This window comes from Lepidochelys kempii, chromosome 4 (genome assembly GCF_965140265.1).
Source record: "Lepidochelys kempii isolate rLepKem1 chromosome 4, rLepKem1.hap2, whole genome shotgun sequence".
Lineage (NCBI taxonomy): Eukaryota > Metazoa > Chordata > Testudines > Cheloniidae > Lepidochelys > Lepidochelys kempii.
In genome coordinates, this window is record NC_133259.1 from 1,477,516 (window position 1) to 1,493,783 (window position 16,268).

At 43.9% G+C, this 16,268-nt stretch overlaps 1 protein-coding gene across 2 annotated transcripts in view; it reads right to left on the bottom strand.

Annotated features, from left to right (window-relative positions):
• The window catches only part of ERI1 (exoribonuclease 1), a 31,244-nt gene that overhangs the window by 10,343 nt on the left and 4,633 nt on the right, over positions 1–16,268 (bottom strand). The window contains exons 1-2 of one of the 2 annotated variants that reach the window (XM_073340172.1): positions 12,109–12,651; positions 10,665–10,840 (exon numbers count right to left, since the gene is read on the bottom strand). In XM_073340172.1, coding sequence (XP_073196273.1) covers positions 10,665–10,717 — 53 coding nt within the window. In that variant the 5' untranslated portion in view covers positions 10,718–10,840; positions 12,109–12,651. Of the gene's footprint in view, positions 1–10,664; positions 10,841–12,108; positions 12,652–16,268 lie in introns of those variants that run through there. The other variant, XM_073340171.1, reaches the window with a different exon arrangement.

A 16,268-nucleotide genomic window follows, 5' to 3' on the forward strand; every position in this document is an offset into this window, starting at 1 on the left:
AGTTTTATCTTCAAAACAGCTAAATGATCCTAAAGTAGAATGATTTACTTTTCAGTATTTTGAAAAACCTTAATGCTGTGATCCTGTACCCTTGAAGTCAGTGGCAATTTGGATAATGACAGGTTTCAGAGTAGCAGCCGTGTTAGTCTGTATCTGCAAAAAGAACAGGAGGACTTGTGGCACCTGAGAGACTAACCAATTTATTTGAGCATAAGCTTTCATGGGCTACAGCCCACTTCATCGGATGCATAGGATGGAACATATAATAAGAAGATATATATATACATACAGATAACTTGGAAGTTACCGTACAAACTGTAAGAGGCTAATTAGTTAAGATGAGCTATTATCAGCAGGAGAAAAAAAACTTTTGTAGTGATAATCAAGATGGCCCATTTAGACAGTTGACAAGAAGGTGTGAGGATACTTTAAGGGGGGGGGGGGAATAGATTCAATATGTGTAATTACCCAGCCACTCCCAGTCTCTATTCAAACCCAAGTTAGTGGTATCTAGTTTGCATATTAATTCAAGCTCAGCAGTTTCTCCTTGGAGTCTGTTTTTGAAGCTTTTCTGTTGCTGATAATAGCTTATCTTAACTAATTACCCTCTCACAGTTTGTATGGTAACTTCCAACTTATCTGTATATGTGTGCGTGTATATATCTATCTATCTATCTATCTTCTTACTATATGTTCCATTCTATGCATCTGATGAAGTGGGCTGTAGCCCACGAAAGCTTATGCTCTAATAAATTTGTTAGTCTCTAAGGTGCCAAAAGTACTCCTGTTCTTTTTAATTCGGATAATGTTTATAATGGCAGAAGGTTAAAAACTGGAGAGAGCTTTTATTTTCTAATAAAATTATTTTTAAAACCACTGTACGGGGAGTTGCTAGCTGAGAACTGCCATGTTACAAATCAAGAGGTCAACAGCCCTGTAGGCAACACATATGTGGTCTTGCTATTGCACCACAAACACTGTGGCTGCTATGTGTCCGAGCAGTTGCAGACGTGTATAGGCCAGTCTTTGGGGGCTGACTCTGACCTCTGAGATATGGTTTATCAGTGTTGTGAATCTGTGCTGTGGTAGGGATGCTTTGGCCTCTATGGTGTTGAGATGTGCCCCAATGAAGTCCAGCTGTTGAACAGGGATTAGGGTAGATTTTCTTTTGTTTTTCTGTAGCCCTAGATCCCTGAATAGAGTGATCGTTGTCTGGACTGTGTCCAGTGCTTCTTGCCAAGTTGGGCCTTTGAGAAGCCGATGGTCCAGGTATGGGAAGAGCAATATCCCTTGTTTGCGTAGATGTACTGCTACTACCAGGATGGTTTTGAAGAAAAGACTTGGTGCAGTGGCTAGGCTGAATGGTAGTGCTCTGTACTGGACGTGTTCTTGTCCTACTGTGAACCGCAGGTATTCTCTGTGAGCGAGGTGTATTCTCTGTGAGCTGGCTGTATTTTAAAGAATCCTTATTGAGGTTACAGGGACGAACCATCCCGATGTGTAGAAAGAATAGTAAATATGGCAGACGACTGGCTTGGCTTAACAGTGAAATCCTTGCTGATCTTAAATACAAAAAAGAAGCTTACAAGAAGTGGAAGATTGGACAAATGACCAGGGAAGAGTATAAAAATATTGCTCGGGCACGCAGGAGTGAAATCAGGAAGGCCAAATCACACCTGGAGTTGCAGCTAGCAAGAGATGTTAAGAGTAACAAGAAAGGTTTCTTCAGGTATGTTAGCAACAAGAAGAAAGTCAAAGAAAGTATGGGCCCCTTACTGAATGAGGGAGGCAACCTAGTGACAGAGGATGTGGAAAAAGCTAAAGAACTCAATGCTTTTTTTGTCTTTGTCTTCGCGAACAAGGTCAGCTCCCAGACTACTGCACTGGGCAGCACAGCATGGGGAGGAGGTGGCCAGCCCTCTGTGAAGGAAGAAGTGGTTCGGGACTATTTAGAAAAACTGGATAAGCACAAATCCATGTGGCCAGATGTGTTGCATCTGAGAGTGCAAAAGGAGTTGGCGGATGTGACTGCAGAGCCATTGGCCATTATCTTTGAAAACTCATGGCGATCGGGGGAGGTCCCGGACGACTGGAAAAAGGCTAATGTAGTGCCCATCTTTAAAAAAGGGAAGGAGGAGGATCCGGAGAACTACAGGCCAGTCAGCCTCACCTCAGTCCCTGGAAAAATCATGGAGCAGGTCCTCAAGGAATCAATTCTGAAGCACTTAGAGGAGAGGAAAGTGATCAGGAACAGTCAGCATGGATTCACCAACGGCAAGTCATGCCTGACTAATCTAATTGCCTTCTATGACGAGATAACTGGCTCTGTGGATGAAGGGAAAGCAGTGGACGTATTGTTCCTTGACTTTAGCAAAGCTTTTGACACGGTCTCCCACGGTATTCTTGCCAGCAAGTTAAAGAAGTATGGGCTGGATGAATGGACTATAAGGTGGATAGAAAGCTGGCTAGATTGTTGGGCTCAACGGGTAGTGATCAATGGCTCCATGTCTAGTTGGCAGCTGGTATCAAGTGGACTGCCCCAAGGGTCGGTCCTGGGGCCTCTTTTGTTCAAAATCTTCATAAATGATCTGGAGGATGGCGTGGATTGCACCCTCAGCAAGTTTGCAGATGACACTAAACTGGGAGGAGAGGTAAATATGTTGGAGGGTAGGGACAGCATACAGAGGGACCTTGACAAGTTGGAGGATTGGGCCAAAAGAAATCTGATGAGGTTCAACAAGGACAAGTGCAGAGTCCTGCACTTAGGACGGAAGAATCCCATGCACCGCTACAGACTAGGGACCGAATGGCTAGGCAGCAGTTCTGCAGAAAAGGACCGAGGGGTTACAGTGGACGAGAAGCTGGATATGAGTCAACAGTGTGCCCATGTTGCCAAGAAGGCCAATGGCATTTTGGGATGTATAAGTAGGGGCATTGCCAGCAGATCGAGGGACGTGATCGTTCCCCTCTATTCGACACTGGTGAGGCCTCATCTGGAGTACTGTGTCCAGTTTTGGACCCCACACTACAAGGATGTGGAAAAATTGGAAAGAGTTCAGCAGAGGGCAACAAACATGATTAGGGGACTGGAACACATGACTTATGAGGAGAGGCTGAGGGAACTGGGGATGTTTAGTCTACGGAAGACAAGAATGAGGAGTGATTTGATAGCTGCTTTCAACTACCTGAAAGGGGGTTCCAAAGAGGATGGCTCTAGACTGTTCTCAGTTCTAGCAGCTGACAGAACAAGAAGCAATGGTCTCAAGTTGCAGTGGGGGAGGTTTAGGTTGGATATTAGGAAAAACTTTTTCACTAGGAGGGTGGTGAAACACTGGAATGCGTTACCTAGGGAGGTGGTGGAATCTCCTTCCTTAGAAGTTTTTAAGGTCAGGCTTGACAAAGCCCTGGATGGGATGATTTAATTGGGGATCCGTCCTGCTTTGAGCAGGGGGTTGGACTAGATGACCTCCTGAGGTTCCTTCCAACCCTGATAGTCTATGATTCTATAGTAATTTGAAAATAAGCATCTTGGAGGTCGAGGGCTGAAAACCAGTCCCCCTTTTGCAGTGCTGGAAGTACCGTACTCAGTATGACTACCTTGAACTTTTGAGCTTGTACAAACTTGTTGAGCTTCCTGAGGTCCAGCATAGGTCTCCATCCCCTATTCTTCTTCTGGGTCAGGAAGTAGTGGAAGTAAAACCCCTTCCCCACGTATTGCGAAGGCATATGTTCTACGGCACCTAGTAGTAGAACATGATCAACTTCTTGTTGTAACAGGTGCTTGTGAGAAGGGTCCCTGAAGATGGACAGGGATGGGGGTAGGGTAGGTGGGCGGGAGGTAAAAGGGATCATAGAATCATAGAATATCAGGGTTGGAAGGGACCTCAGGAGATCATCTAGTCCAACCCCCTGCTCAAAGCAGGACCAATCCCCAATTTTTGCCCCAGATCCCTAAATGGCCCCCTCAAGGATTGAACTCACAACCCTGGGTTTAGCAGGCCGATGCTCAACCCACTGAGCTATCCCGTCCCCAAATGGATGGTATAGCCTGACTGAACAATCTCTAACACCCATTGGTCCGTGGTTATTGATGCACAGATATGGTACAATGGGCGAAGGCGATGACCAAAGCATGGGGACAGATTGGGTGAAGGAGGTTGTTCAGAACCTAGACAAAAACTTCAAAACTGTTGTTTGGGTGCAGCCGTTTGAGATGTCAAGGGTTGAGACTGAAGTGGTCTCGGTCGCTGCCAACATTATCATCTTTGCAAAAACTGGAGCTTTTCTCTGCTCCTGTTGGCTGTGTTTCTGGGTGGCCCTCCCTCAACAGTTTTTGACTTTTGCATCTTCTCTTTGCAGGTGGAGTGTAGATCCCCAAAGTGCGAAGAGTGGCTCTAGAATCTTTCATCAAGTGGAGCACCTTATCCGTCTTGGTTTAAAATAGTTTCTCTCGGTCGAAAAGTAGGTCTTTGGCTTTGGTTTGGAGTTCTTCAGGTATGCCAAATGATTGTAACCAGGGTGCTCGCTGCATAACCATGGCTGTGGCCATGGTTATAGCTGTCGTATCTGCTACGTCCCAGGATGCTTGGAGGGCTGTTCAAGCAACAAGTTGGCTCTCATTTAGAATAGCCTTAAAATGTGCTGGTTTCTCTTCTGGAAGCTCCTCAGTGAAAGAGCTCATCATATTTATCATAACCATATTTAGCTAATAAAGCAGAATAGTTGGTGACTCTGAATTGTAAAAACAACAAGGAGTCCTTGTGGCACCTTAGAGAAATTTATTTGCTTACTGTATTTTTCACTCCATGCATCTGATGAAGTGGGTTTTAGCCCACGAAAGCTTATGCTCAAATAAATTTGTTAGTCTCTAGGGTGCCACAAGGTGACTCCTCATCGTTTTTGTTGATACAGACTAACACGGCTACCGCTCTGAAACCTAAATTGTAGCGTCACCAAGGAATAAATTTTTTGTCTGAAGAGGTCAATCCTTGTGTGTTCCTTGTCCTGTGGGGACGATCTAAACCTGTGATCACCAACCAGTCAATCGCACTCGACTGGTAGATCTTAGAGGATCTCCCAGTTGATCGTGATCTCCGGCAGTGTACTGCGGCTGCTGCTAAGGCAGACTCCCTGCCTACCCCGGCCCTACACTGCTCCCAAAAGTGGCCAGCACCACCCCGCAGCTGGGGTTCTCCCTCCACACACTGCTCCTGCCTGCAAGCACCGCCCCCGCAGTTCCCATTGGCTGGGAGAGCTGCAGGGGCAGTGCTTGCAGAGAGGGGCAGTGCACGGAGCCACGTCCCCCAGGTGCGCATTGGCCCCTTCGGGGAGTGGTGTGGGGCCAGGGTAAGCATGGAGCCTGCCTTGGCCTTGCTGCACCCACCACCGACCAGGAGCTGCCAGAGGTAAGTGCTGCCTGGCAGAAGGCCGCACCCCAACCTCCATCCTTGAGCCCTCTCCTGGAGCCAGCATCCCAAACCCCCTCCTGCACCCCAAACCCCACCCTGAGCCCACTCCCAGAGCCAGCATCCCAAACCCCCTCCTGCACCCCAAACCCCCTCCTGAACCCCAAGTCCCAGCCCTGAGCTCCCTCCCAGAGGCAGCACCCCATGCCCCCTTTTGCACTCTGAACCCACTCCTGCACCCCAAGCCCCACCCCTGCAACCCTTCCCAGAGCTAGTACCCTGCCCCCCATCCTGTCCCCCAACCCCCTACCCCTGCCCTCTCCCAGAGCCAGCACCCAATACCCCCTCCTGCACTCCAACACCCTGCCCCAGCCCTGACCCTCCTCCCAGAGCCAGTACCCTGTACCCTCTCCTGCACCCTAACACTGTGCCCCAGCCCGGAGCTCCCTCCTGCACCCAAACTCCCTCCTAGAGCTTGCACCCCTCACCCCCTCCTCCACCCCAGCCCCCTGCCCCAGGCTCAGCCCAGAGCCCCCTCCCACACTGCGAACCCCTCGGCCCCAGCCAAGAGCCCACACCTGCTCCCGAACCCCCAACCCCTTGCCCCAGCCTGGTGAAAGTGAGTGAGGGTGTGGGAGAGTGAGCGACCGAGGTGGAGTGGGGGGGAAGAGATGGAGGGTGTGGGGCTATGGGGAAGGGGCGGGTTAGATCTTGGGTTGCCCTTAGATTCAAAAAGTGATCTTGGGCGTAAAAAGGTTGGAGACCACTGACCTAAACTGTTGTTGTTTTCCGTGTTGATTAGCAGTGTCGACCACAAAGGAATTAGGACACCAGTCGGAGAAGAGGAAGTCTACCCCTCTGGCGGGGATGTCGTACAGGGAATCTCAGACTTACAAAACAATTAGTTCCTCAGAATTGCGTTGTAAGTTGAAACGTAAGTCGAAACTGCTTTTCCCATAGGAATCAATGGTTTTAAAGGGGGGACTGGTTCCTGAACCAAGGCTTGATGCACTATTTTCACCACAATAACCCATAATAATGTGTACTAAAAGAATTATAGATGACTAATCACATATGCTTTGACTTTCCAGAACTTTTTGAAGGGCTCTTGGCTGGGGGCTTCTCTGAAGCCTGGGCTCCAGGTTTCTCTGGAGTCTTCTTGCAGTCTTAAAGTATCCAAGGAAGTTTGGACAGATGTTCCCTCTTCTCCTTGTAAATTTCTCTGTAGCAACTGTACGTGTTGGATATGCCCCTATTCACAGATGCAATGCGTTCAATGTTGGGAGACAGGCTGGGCAGACAGCCAGGCAGGCAGCTGCTCAGACTGCCAACAACATACTATGCAGAACTGGGCTTGCTTTTTACCGAGTTGCTTGTAAATAACTTTGTGGTCATGTTATAATGAATGGAGCTGGAAGGGGGTCCCTTGCAGTCTCTTCTTGTTTGATTGGCTTCCTCAGCCAGGCTAGCTTGTTGCCAGGTAGCCTTGCCGCTTGTTTTTGATTGGCTGAGCCCGGGGATGGGAGCCAATCAGAAAGCTTGAACAGTAAAATCAGTGATTGGCTGAGGCTCAGTATGTGATGTGTGCTGTTCTCCCTGCACATTGTAGACGAAACAAGTGTCGTAAAGTGGTTAGGTGGTCTGTAGTAGATCCCTACCGGGACATCACCCTTGTTTCTTCACCCCTTTTATCCTTACACAGAGACATTCAACAAGTCTGTCTCCTATTTCCATCTTAACCTCAGTCCAAGTATATACATTTTTAATATATAAGGCAACAGCTCCTCCCTTTTTTCCCCTGCCAGTCCTTCCTGAGCAAACTGTACCCTTCTATACCAATATTCCAGTCATGCATATTATCCCACCAGGTCTCTCTGATGCCAACTATGTCATAGTTGTGCTTATTTACGAACATTTTGAGTTCTTCCTGCTTATTCCCCATACTTCTAGCATTAGTATACAGACATCTAAAATACTGATTTGATTTCCCCCCTCCCGCCCCATTCTGTCTTGTCTCTCCTTTATCCCTGCTATAACAGCCCATGCTCCCCCCCAAATTCCAAACCTTCTCCTAGGTTTCACAGATCATAGAATATCAGGGTTGGAAGGGACCTTAGAAGGTCATCTAGTCCAACCCCCTGCTCAAAGCAAGGCCAATCCCCCCCAATTTTTGCCCCAGATCCCAAATGGCCCCCTCAAGGATTGAACTCACAACCCTGGGTTTAGCAGGCCAATGCTCAAACCACTGAGCTATAGACTTACCTGTGGGCTTTGGTCACCTGACCCTTCTAACCTAGTTTAAAGCCCACCTCAATAGGTTAGCCGGTCTTTTTACTTTAGACTCATATGTCCTTTTCTTTATACCAAAGACCTTATTAATTTTTAAAGTTGTATATATTCTTCTGTTTATTGTTCTGTGTATTTCCCTGGTCATCCACACTGAGGGGGTGAGCCACTGTCACTGACAAATACCTCTAGTGTATTACTCAAAATTAAAAAAAAATATATATTTGTTTTGTTTCCCGAAACTTCAACTATTCCGATGAAGTGAGCTGTAGCTCACGAAAGCTTATGCTCAGATAAATTGGTTAGTCTCTAAGGTGCCACAAGTACTCCTTTTCTTTTTGCATCAACAGATTGTTCTGATTGTAGAATCTTTGTTGGTGATGCATAAGCCAGAAAAAAAAAAAACAGCTTGACTTTTAAATTCCACGTTAGTTTTGCAGAGCTGGCAGTTAGGAAAGAAATAAAAGACTACAGATGTGCGCTAGAAGCCACTGAGACCCAATGATACCACTTTCAGAAAATCACTTTTCAGAGTAGTTACTTCAATACGGATCTTCAGAGTCAAAAATTCTGCAGCGAATTTAAAAGACCCCTGAAATTGAAAGTATATATTGGAAATGCTGACACACCCTGCTGCCAGCTATGTCAGAAAATGCATCACTGGTTCCACATAAACAGAGATTTAAAGATAATGTGCAAAAGAAAATAATTAGTCTTGTACTTTCTTTTTTCTGGATTGTTTACAATGTTTTTCCTCCTGCTTTTTTCTTTTTAAGTTAGGAATTCAGATCTTATCTTAGCGGGAAGACTCTACAGTGTCTGAAGAACTAATTAAGTGATAAGGAGTACTAGTGGCACCTTAGAGACTAACCAATTTATTTGAGCATAAGCTTTCGTGAGCTACAGCTCACTTCATTGGATGCATTCAGTGGAAAAGGTATTTTCCACTGAATGCATCCAATGAAGTGAGCTGTAGCTCACGAAAGCTTATGCTCAAATAAATTGGTTAGTCTCTAAGGTGCCACTAGTACTCCTTTTCTTTTTGCAAATACAGACTAACACGGCTCCTACTCTGAAACCTGTAATTAAGTGATGAAATCACAAGAGTCAAGAGAGTTAAAGTTCACTATTTCAGAAGGAAAGGGATTTTTTTAGTTAGACTTTAAAATTTGTTTTTTTTCATTAACACCTTTTAACGTGAATGACTAATTACTATTTGGATAATGGAATTCTTTAATTTTTTTTTTTTTTTTTTTTAAGATTCAGTACCTTCACCCCTTTAATTACAGTGCTAGATCTCACAGTAAATATCACTGAAATCACCTGGAGGTCCCCCAGCAAAATCAGGAAAGACAAACTTTACATTCCATAAAGAAAAGGAGTACTTGTGGCACCTTAGAGACTAACCAATTTATTTGAGCATGAGCTTTCGTGAGCTACAGCTCACTTCATCGGAGCTGTAGCTCACGAAAGCTCATGCTCAAATAAATTGGTTAGTCTCTAAGGTGCCACAAGTACTTCTTTTCTTTTTGCGAATACAGACTAACACGGCTGTTACTCTGAAAACTTTACATTCCATGCATTTCAAAAAGTAGTAAGCAAGCAGAAAACAACCCTTTAAAAAATCCTTTCAACCCTTTGTCATAAAGAAAAAAATTCAATTTAAAAAAATTTCCTTTACAAGTGATCTTTAAAATAGAAAAGCAATAAAATTAATAATACCGTCATTAACATTTTCCAGTTTTCCTGCCTTCCAAATTAAGCATACTTTATGTTTTGTACTTTTCAAGAGCCTCAAAGACCCTCTTTATGGAGTGCAATTTAAAAGATAATATCCAGGCAATATCTGTTGGCAGCAGCAGAAGCAAGTAGGCGCAGTAGCACCATTAGGGAGAGAGAGGTAGGGGAACCAAGCCACAGTTGGTGTTATCCCTCTCAGTACTCCCGAACCCTGAACTGTGTAGGGGAGACCTCCTCACTCCAAGATCCATGGGCCCTAACCATGTAAGACTGGGGAACAAAAACTGTTGAGGGAAGGCCACCCAGAAACACAGCCAACAGGAGCAGAGAAAAGCAGCAGCAGCTGGGACTTTTGGACAGTAATGATTTTTTCAGAGTCTGGTTGCTTTTTTCACTTTTTACTCTAAACTTTCTCTCGCTTCAGCCTCACTCCACCTGTCTTCTGTGTTCCCCTATCACCTGTCCCTTTCACGCTTTGTTTAACTAATTCCCTTCCATCACAGCCTCATTTAAAAAAACCAAACATTCCCCCCACCACCATACACACGGCACAGAACCAACAGGATGCCAGAAAACATCACATTGTTCACTTGATTGTATGTTATATGCCTGCAACACTTTATCTTCTCTATTTAGATTATAATCTCTTCGTGGCAGGGGCTGTTTCTTAATCTGTGTTTGTTCAATGCCTAGTACAATGGGGCCTTATTATGGTTGGGATCCCTAGGTAGTATTACAATATAAATAATAAGGACATTTTAAATTAGTTTTCTAAACAATGAATGTTTTGAAAGATTATTTTAGAATCCTTAAAATTAACACAGTTCTTTTTCTTTGAAAAGATGACAGAAAACATCTCTTAAGAACCTTATAATTTACATGATCTTTCTATCTAATTTATGAATAAACATCAATGATTAGGACAGCACTGTTATGGGAACAAGGGTTATTCACCAAAATGTGCTATACCTGCCGGCTTTACACAACTATGTGTAGGTCTCACCAAGAGTCTCTTTTTTAAAAAAATGCTGTCTGATAATAGAGGTTACATTTACCACTTAGATACTATGGAGATGGGATTATAGAAAACCTTAAGATAAATATTTTTAAAATTAATATTCAGATTACAGAAGACTTTCCCTACTTTACTACAGCAATTTTACAAATGGAATCAAGAAAATGCCATGGCAGTCCTTCTCAGAAATGATTAACAGGCTTATAACTAAATCTTACCTGGTTTCAAGTTTGAATTCTGCAAGTTTAGCTCTGAGCTCATCTCTACTCATTCTATTAATGTAACCATTGGTCACAGCAATTTCTTTGTACACTGGGTCACTGTAATCACTTGAACTGGAAGTGCAATGTTGTCCATTATTTTCTTCGCCATCAAGTCTACAACGCTGCTTGCCCTAGAAGAAAAAGTCTGCAATTAGTTTAAAAAAGCTAAAATGGAAGTTAAGTAATTACAACTGTCACATACCTCCATCACCAAAACTCAATGTAGCCTCATGCAATTTTCCTCATGGATAGTATGTATTGGTTTATATAGCTAAAAATACATTAATATGCCAACTACTGTATCAGTTTTGAAAGGCCATCCTGTCTCCTTTCCATCATATAACTTTGCAATATACAGATGGTAGAAAAAAGAAGAGACTGGGATTTCAGATTGTTTTTTGGTATGACATAGGGATGTAAAATATTAAATGTTAAACGGTAAGCATTAGACTTACCATTAACCCACCCTAACCGTTAACCCCCGGACCAACTGGAATAGCCCCAGCCCCAGCCCCAGGTGGGCGGGCAGGCCAAAGCAGTCCCAGGCCCTCTCCCTTGAATCGATTAACCAGTTCAACGATATAATTTTAATCCTTTAAACAGTTAACTTTTTTAACGATATTTACATCCCTAGTATGACATACCACTGGGGAAAGAAAGTGGGAGCAGACATCTGTCACACTTAAGCATAATGAAAGTGCCGCCACTCCTAGAAATGTGAGCTGTCAAAGGCTTAGCTGGATAAGGGAAAATGTAAGAGTTTCTATACTAGTTTTGACCAAGATTTACACATTTGCCAGCAATAGTGTATAAAGTCAATATGACAACTAAGTTTTATAGTCATTCTGTTCAGGAAAGTAGCTGCAAAATCACATTTAATTCTACCACAACTCACTTTAAATCACTGTATCTAGGTGGTCATCTATATTAAAGGCTATTTCACCCCAGAAACTATTCTGCATTTTTGTACACATGATGCATTGTAACCTTTTCTGAAGTTTTCTCTGATTGTCAAGTTTGAAAGAATCTACAAGCTGCCATCACTCCTCATTTCTACAGATGGCTCTTCCAGCTCAAGCACACGGACAGAGTAATATTTAAGCTTGCCATCCTATTTTCTATGCCATTCTAGAGAAGATATCAGTCTTCAGAGCTGTCAGACAGGCCAGCATCTTGCATTGGCACTTAATTCATGTTACTAAGTGTTTTGATTCCCCCTGCAGGTGAAGTGTACACCCTTGGTGCATTAGCTCAGATCACATTTCTCTTTGAGGCTTTGCCGAGTTTTGATGTGAAGGATGCGTCCTTCCATATTATAATCCACCCAGCTGATCAGAAATACATCACATTGTGCAAGAGACTAACACCAACAGCAATGGATTCTACCATTTGAACTCACCACACACCAAAAGTGTTCATGAAGTTTCTGGCAGCAGTGTCAGCCCACTCGAGAAGACCTGATATTTATGTGTGGATATCCATATTTCACTGACTGGTTAATCAGAGATTATTTATCCCAAAAGATGAAATATGCTTTCAGGACAGCATCAGGACTTTCCCATCATTGGGCATAAGACAAACTTGAAAAGTTCATTTTCATCACTGCGTAAGCAGTGGAGTTTATGAAGCAGTCCTGGATTACAAATCTTCTAAAGCTATCTCCCAAAGGGCAGATTCCAGACCATGCTCAAAACGATCCTTGAGTTTCAGGTAAAACCATGAGACAACTCTCTGATTTTACTTTGGACTGTTAGCATTCATGCACATAACGTTACTGCTCTAGTAAAAAACGGCTAAGATCACTGCAAACTTGGCCAAGAACAGTTCATCAGCCCCAACTCAATTGCATGGATCTCCATACACCCTGCAAGCTGTGCTCTCCTATTGAGAAACATTGTCTAAACCAGAACATGTTTTCAAAGGCATCCACTTCACTCCAACTCCATCATCTCCTGTGGATAAAAGACATTTCAGGAATAGGCTGGGGAATTCACCTAGGTCAGTTCACAACCCAAATCCCTGGGACAGTATGGATAGCACTCGAGAAATACACAATAAAACATTATAAAAATAACAATCACTGACTGATTTCTTTATGTAAAATATGAAATTGTTTCTAAATAGTTAGGTGACTGCTCTTCAATGAAAGCTAGTGGCCTGCCAAGTACTGGGGTTAACAGGAAAGACATTTTAAACAACACAGAACCAAAGTTTGAACACATTTTACAAAAGGTAAATCAATCGTATAGAAATGAAAGCATAAAATGTTTTAGCTGAAAGAATGTGCCAGGCTTAGGGCCTGTTGAAAAAAACAGGGGAGTTGGATAAAAAAATAAAATATTTACTGCAGAATACTCAGCCCAAAACACATTAGTAACTACTCTATCGGATAAACTGCAGGATTTGGGACCACTGTTTTGGAACAATATCCATATTTTCTTGGTTTTTTTTTTTTTTTTAAATATACATGCAGATCTCTGCCTTAGCAAAGACTGTCACTAATCACACAGCACTTATGTAAAGAATTTTTTTTTTATTTAAATACATTCTCGTCATCAACTTCCTTCAAAAAGCAAGACTAGCCTAATTTAACAAGTATCTGAGGGAATGGACGTTGACCTATATAAAAAGAAAGACTAGTTACAATAATACATATTTTTAAGAGTTTTGCAAGAGATATAAAACATTGTGCTTCGGACTTAAACTGATCTCTAACTACTAGTGATCAGGAGGTGACTTCCCTGGGAGGCAGATGATCCGACTGAAGCATTTGATCGTGGGACATTGCCAGAAACAGGATATTTCAATATTTAGACCACAGGCCTGATTCAACATGGCAATTCCCAAGTTTCCTAACTGCAGTGACAAGAAACAATGGCTGCAGGCTTAATATTTTGGCGAGCTATTCTATCAGCATGAACTCATGGACAGCTAGTTGTCCTACTCCTCTCACCATGGTATCACAGTCCAGGTGCAGACTGTGCCGTCTGAGATACTTTTTCCAGTTCCCCAAGTACACCACTTAATCCAACCACTCTCCAATAGGTCTCTTGGGTTACACCTCCCATATTGCCAACTACGTCACATAGCAGGCCAACTAGACTTGGACCCTGACAAAAGTTCTCCTCCAGGGGCCTGTAGCCAGTAACAATACGCAGTGACACAGGAGTATTTTCTCCAGAACAAAATATGATACATTTTGCTCAAACAGTGCACAGATCTTAGAGAATCTGTTATTTTTAACCTACAGTACCTACAAGGACACTGTATTACTTATGGCTTTCCCCATGAGTCCCTAGGTAGACATGATTTAGCCTCAGTGGCCCCTCCCCACTCTCTCTGGGCACCAAGTTACAGCTTTGCTTGTCAGCTCACGGCCTGCTGACACTCCCTCCCATCCCCATCAACACCTGTTAACAGAGCAACCCTCCCATCAGACTTAAGGCTGAGGGGTCCCTGTTTACAGCTATAAAGCTGGTTATTGTATATGAGATGTTCTTTGTCTCGGTTACTGTTTTACCCTTCTTATTTTATTTCTTTAACAACTCTTTTTGATATAATTTCACATTCATGAAGGGTGATAATCCCAGGTACAATGAAGATCATACGTAATATATGGGCTTCTGCAATACTCACTGCCTGCAAGTCCAATCCCACACACACGCACTTTTTAGTTTGGTAAAATGAAATCAGTGGGATTTTCACATTATCTGGCTCCTACATGTGAGGGTCACAGCCTAGCTAGCAGACTGCCATTGAGCAGCCTATCTGGGGAGAGAAGTAGGTTTTCCTTCACACACTGGCTCTCCAAGATCCACATATGACAGATCAACCTGACTTCCTCATCCATGTCTCTATCCAGAGTCCCAAGCACTGACATCTCCCCCAAAGGTTGATCTTTTTTAAAAAAAAGTGTTAAATCCTGTCTTCACCAGTGTTTAAAAGCCAATAGTTGAAACAGTGATACTCAGACCCCAGTGGTTCAGGAGCCAAATTAGCAATCAGCATTACCCAAAAGAACCACAGTAGTGTGAATTCATTGTTTCATTTGCTATTTATATTATATATACTATTCTCACAGCAAAATAACCAAGTATTATTATTTTATCAACTACAATTGGTTAACAAAAAGTAAAAGCATCCTAACCTAGATTGGTTAATAATTAAATCACATTGTTTTAACATCATGTGCTGCAAAGAGCTGAAAGAGACACATTAAAGAGCCACTTGCAGTTCACAAGCCTCACCCTGAGCATCACTGGGTTAAAACATGTGAGCAAATGAGTTTTTAAAAGCCAGAGAAGTGGCTTAACACTGTAAGGGCATGGCTACACTTGCGGATGTAGAGCGCTTTGAGTTAAACCTGCCTTCGGAGAGCACAGTAGGGAAAGCACTGCAGTCTGTCCACATTTGCTGCACTTGCAGCGGCATTGAGAGCAATACATTATTGGCATCTGTCCCACAGGGCACCTCTTCCCATTCTGGAGCTGTGGCTTGTGGGAAGGGGACAGAGGGTGCAAGGCATTCCGGGTCCTGTCCCAATGCCCCATGACGCATTGGTTCACATCCCAGCAATCCCTGTGCTTCCGCCCACATTTGGCGCCATCTTGCAACGTTTTTTGTACTGCGCGCTCTGTCTTCCCTTTTGGCCTGCGGGAATAGAGCCCGAACTGCTGAGGAGTATGCTGATGGGTTGAGCCAGCACGTCACGTTTGGCAGTCGAGTTATTCCTTATGATCCAAAGTGACAGTGAGGGCTCCTACAATGATATCGACTTGAGTAACGCATATGACACGAGTTTGCTTGTGGCATTCATGGACATGCTCACCACCGTGGAATGCTGCTTTTGGGCTCGGGAAACAAGCACTGAGTGGTGCGATCCCATCGTCATGCAAGTTTGGGATGATGAGCAGTGGCTGCAAAACTTTCGGATGAGAAAAGCCACTTTCATGGGACTGTGTGAGGAGCTCACCCCAACCCTGCAGCGCAAGGACACGAGATTGGGAGCTGCCCTGACGGAGGAGAAGTGGGTGGCTATTGCAATCTGGAAGCTGGCAACTCCAGACAGCTACCGATCGGTTGCTAACCAGTTTGGCGTAGGGAAGTCAACTGTTGGATCGTGTTGATGCAAGTTTGCAGGGCCATTAATCGCATCCTGCTTAGAAGAACCGTGACTCCGGGTAACGTGCATGACACTGTGGATGGCTTTGCACAAATGTGTTTCTCTAACTGCGGAGGGGTGAGAGATGGCACACATATTCGAATTCTGGCACCAGCCCACCTAGCCTCCGAGTACGTTAATCGGAAGGGGTATTTCTCTGTGGTTCTCCAGGCGGTTGTGGATCACCGTGGGCGTTTCATGGACATTAATGCAGTCTGGTCCAGAAAAGTGCATGATGCACACATCTTTTGGAACTTTGCCTCTTCAAGAAGCTGCAAGCCGGGACTTTTTTCCCAGATCACCGTAGGGGAAGTTGAAATGCCCATTGCGATCCTTGGAGACCCAGCTTGTCCTTTAATGCCAGGGCTCATGAAACCCTACACAGGGAGCCTTGACAA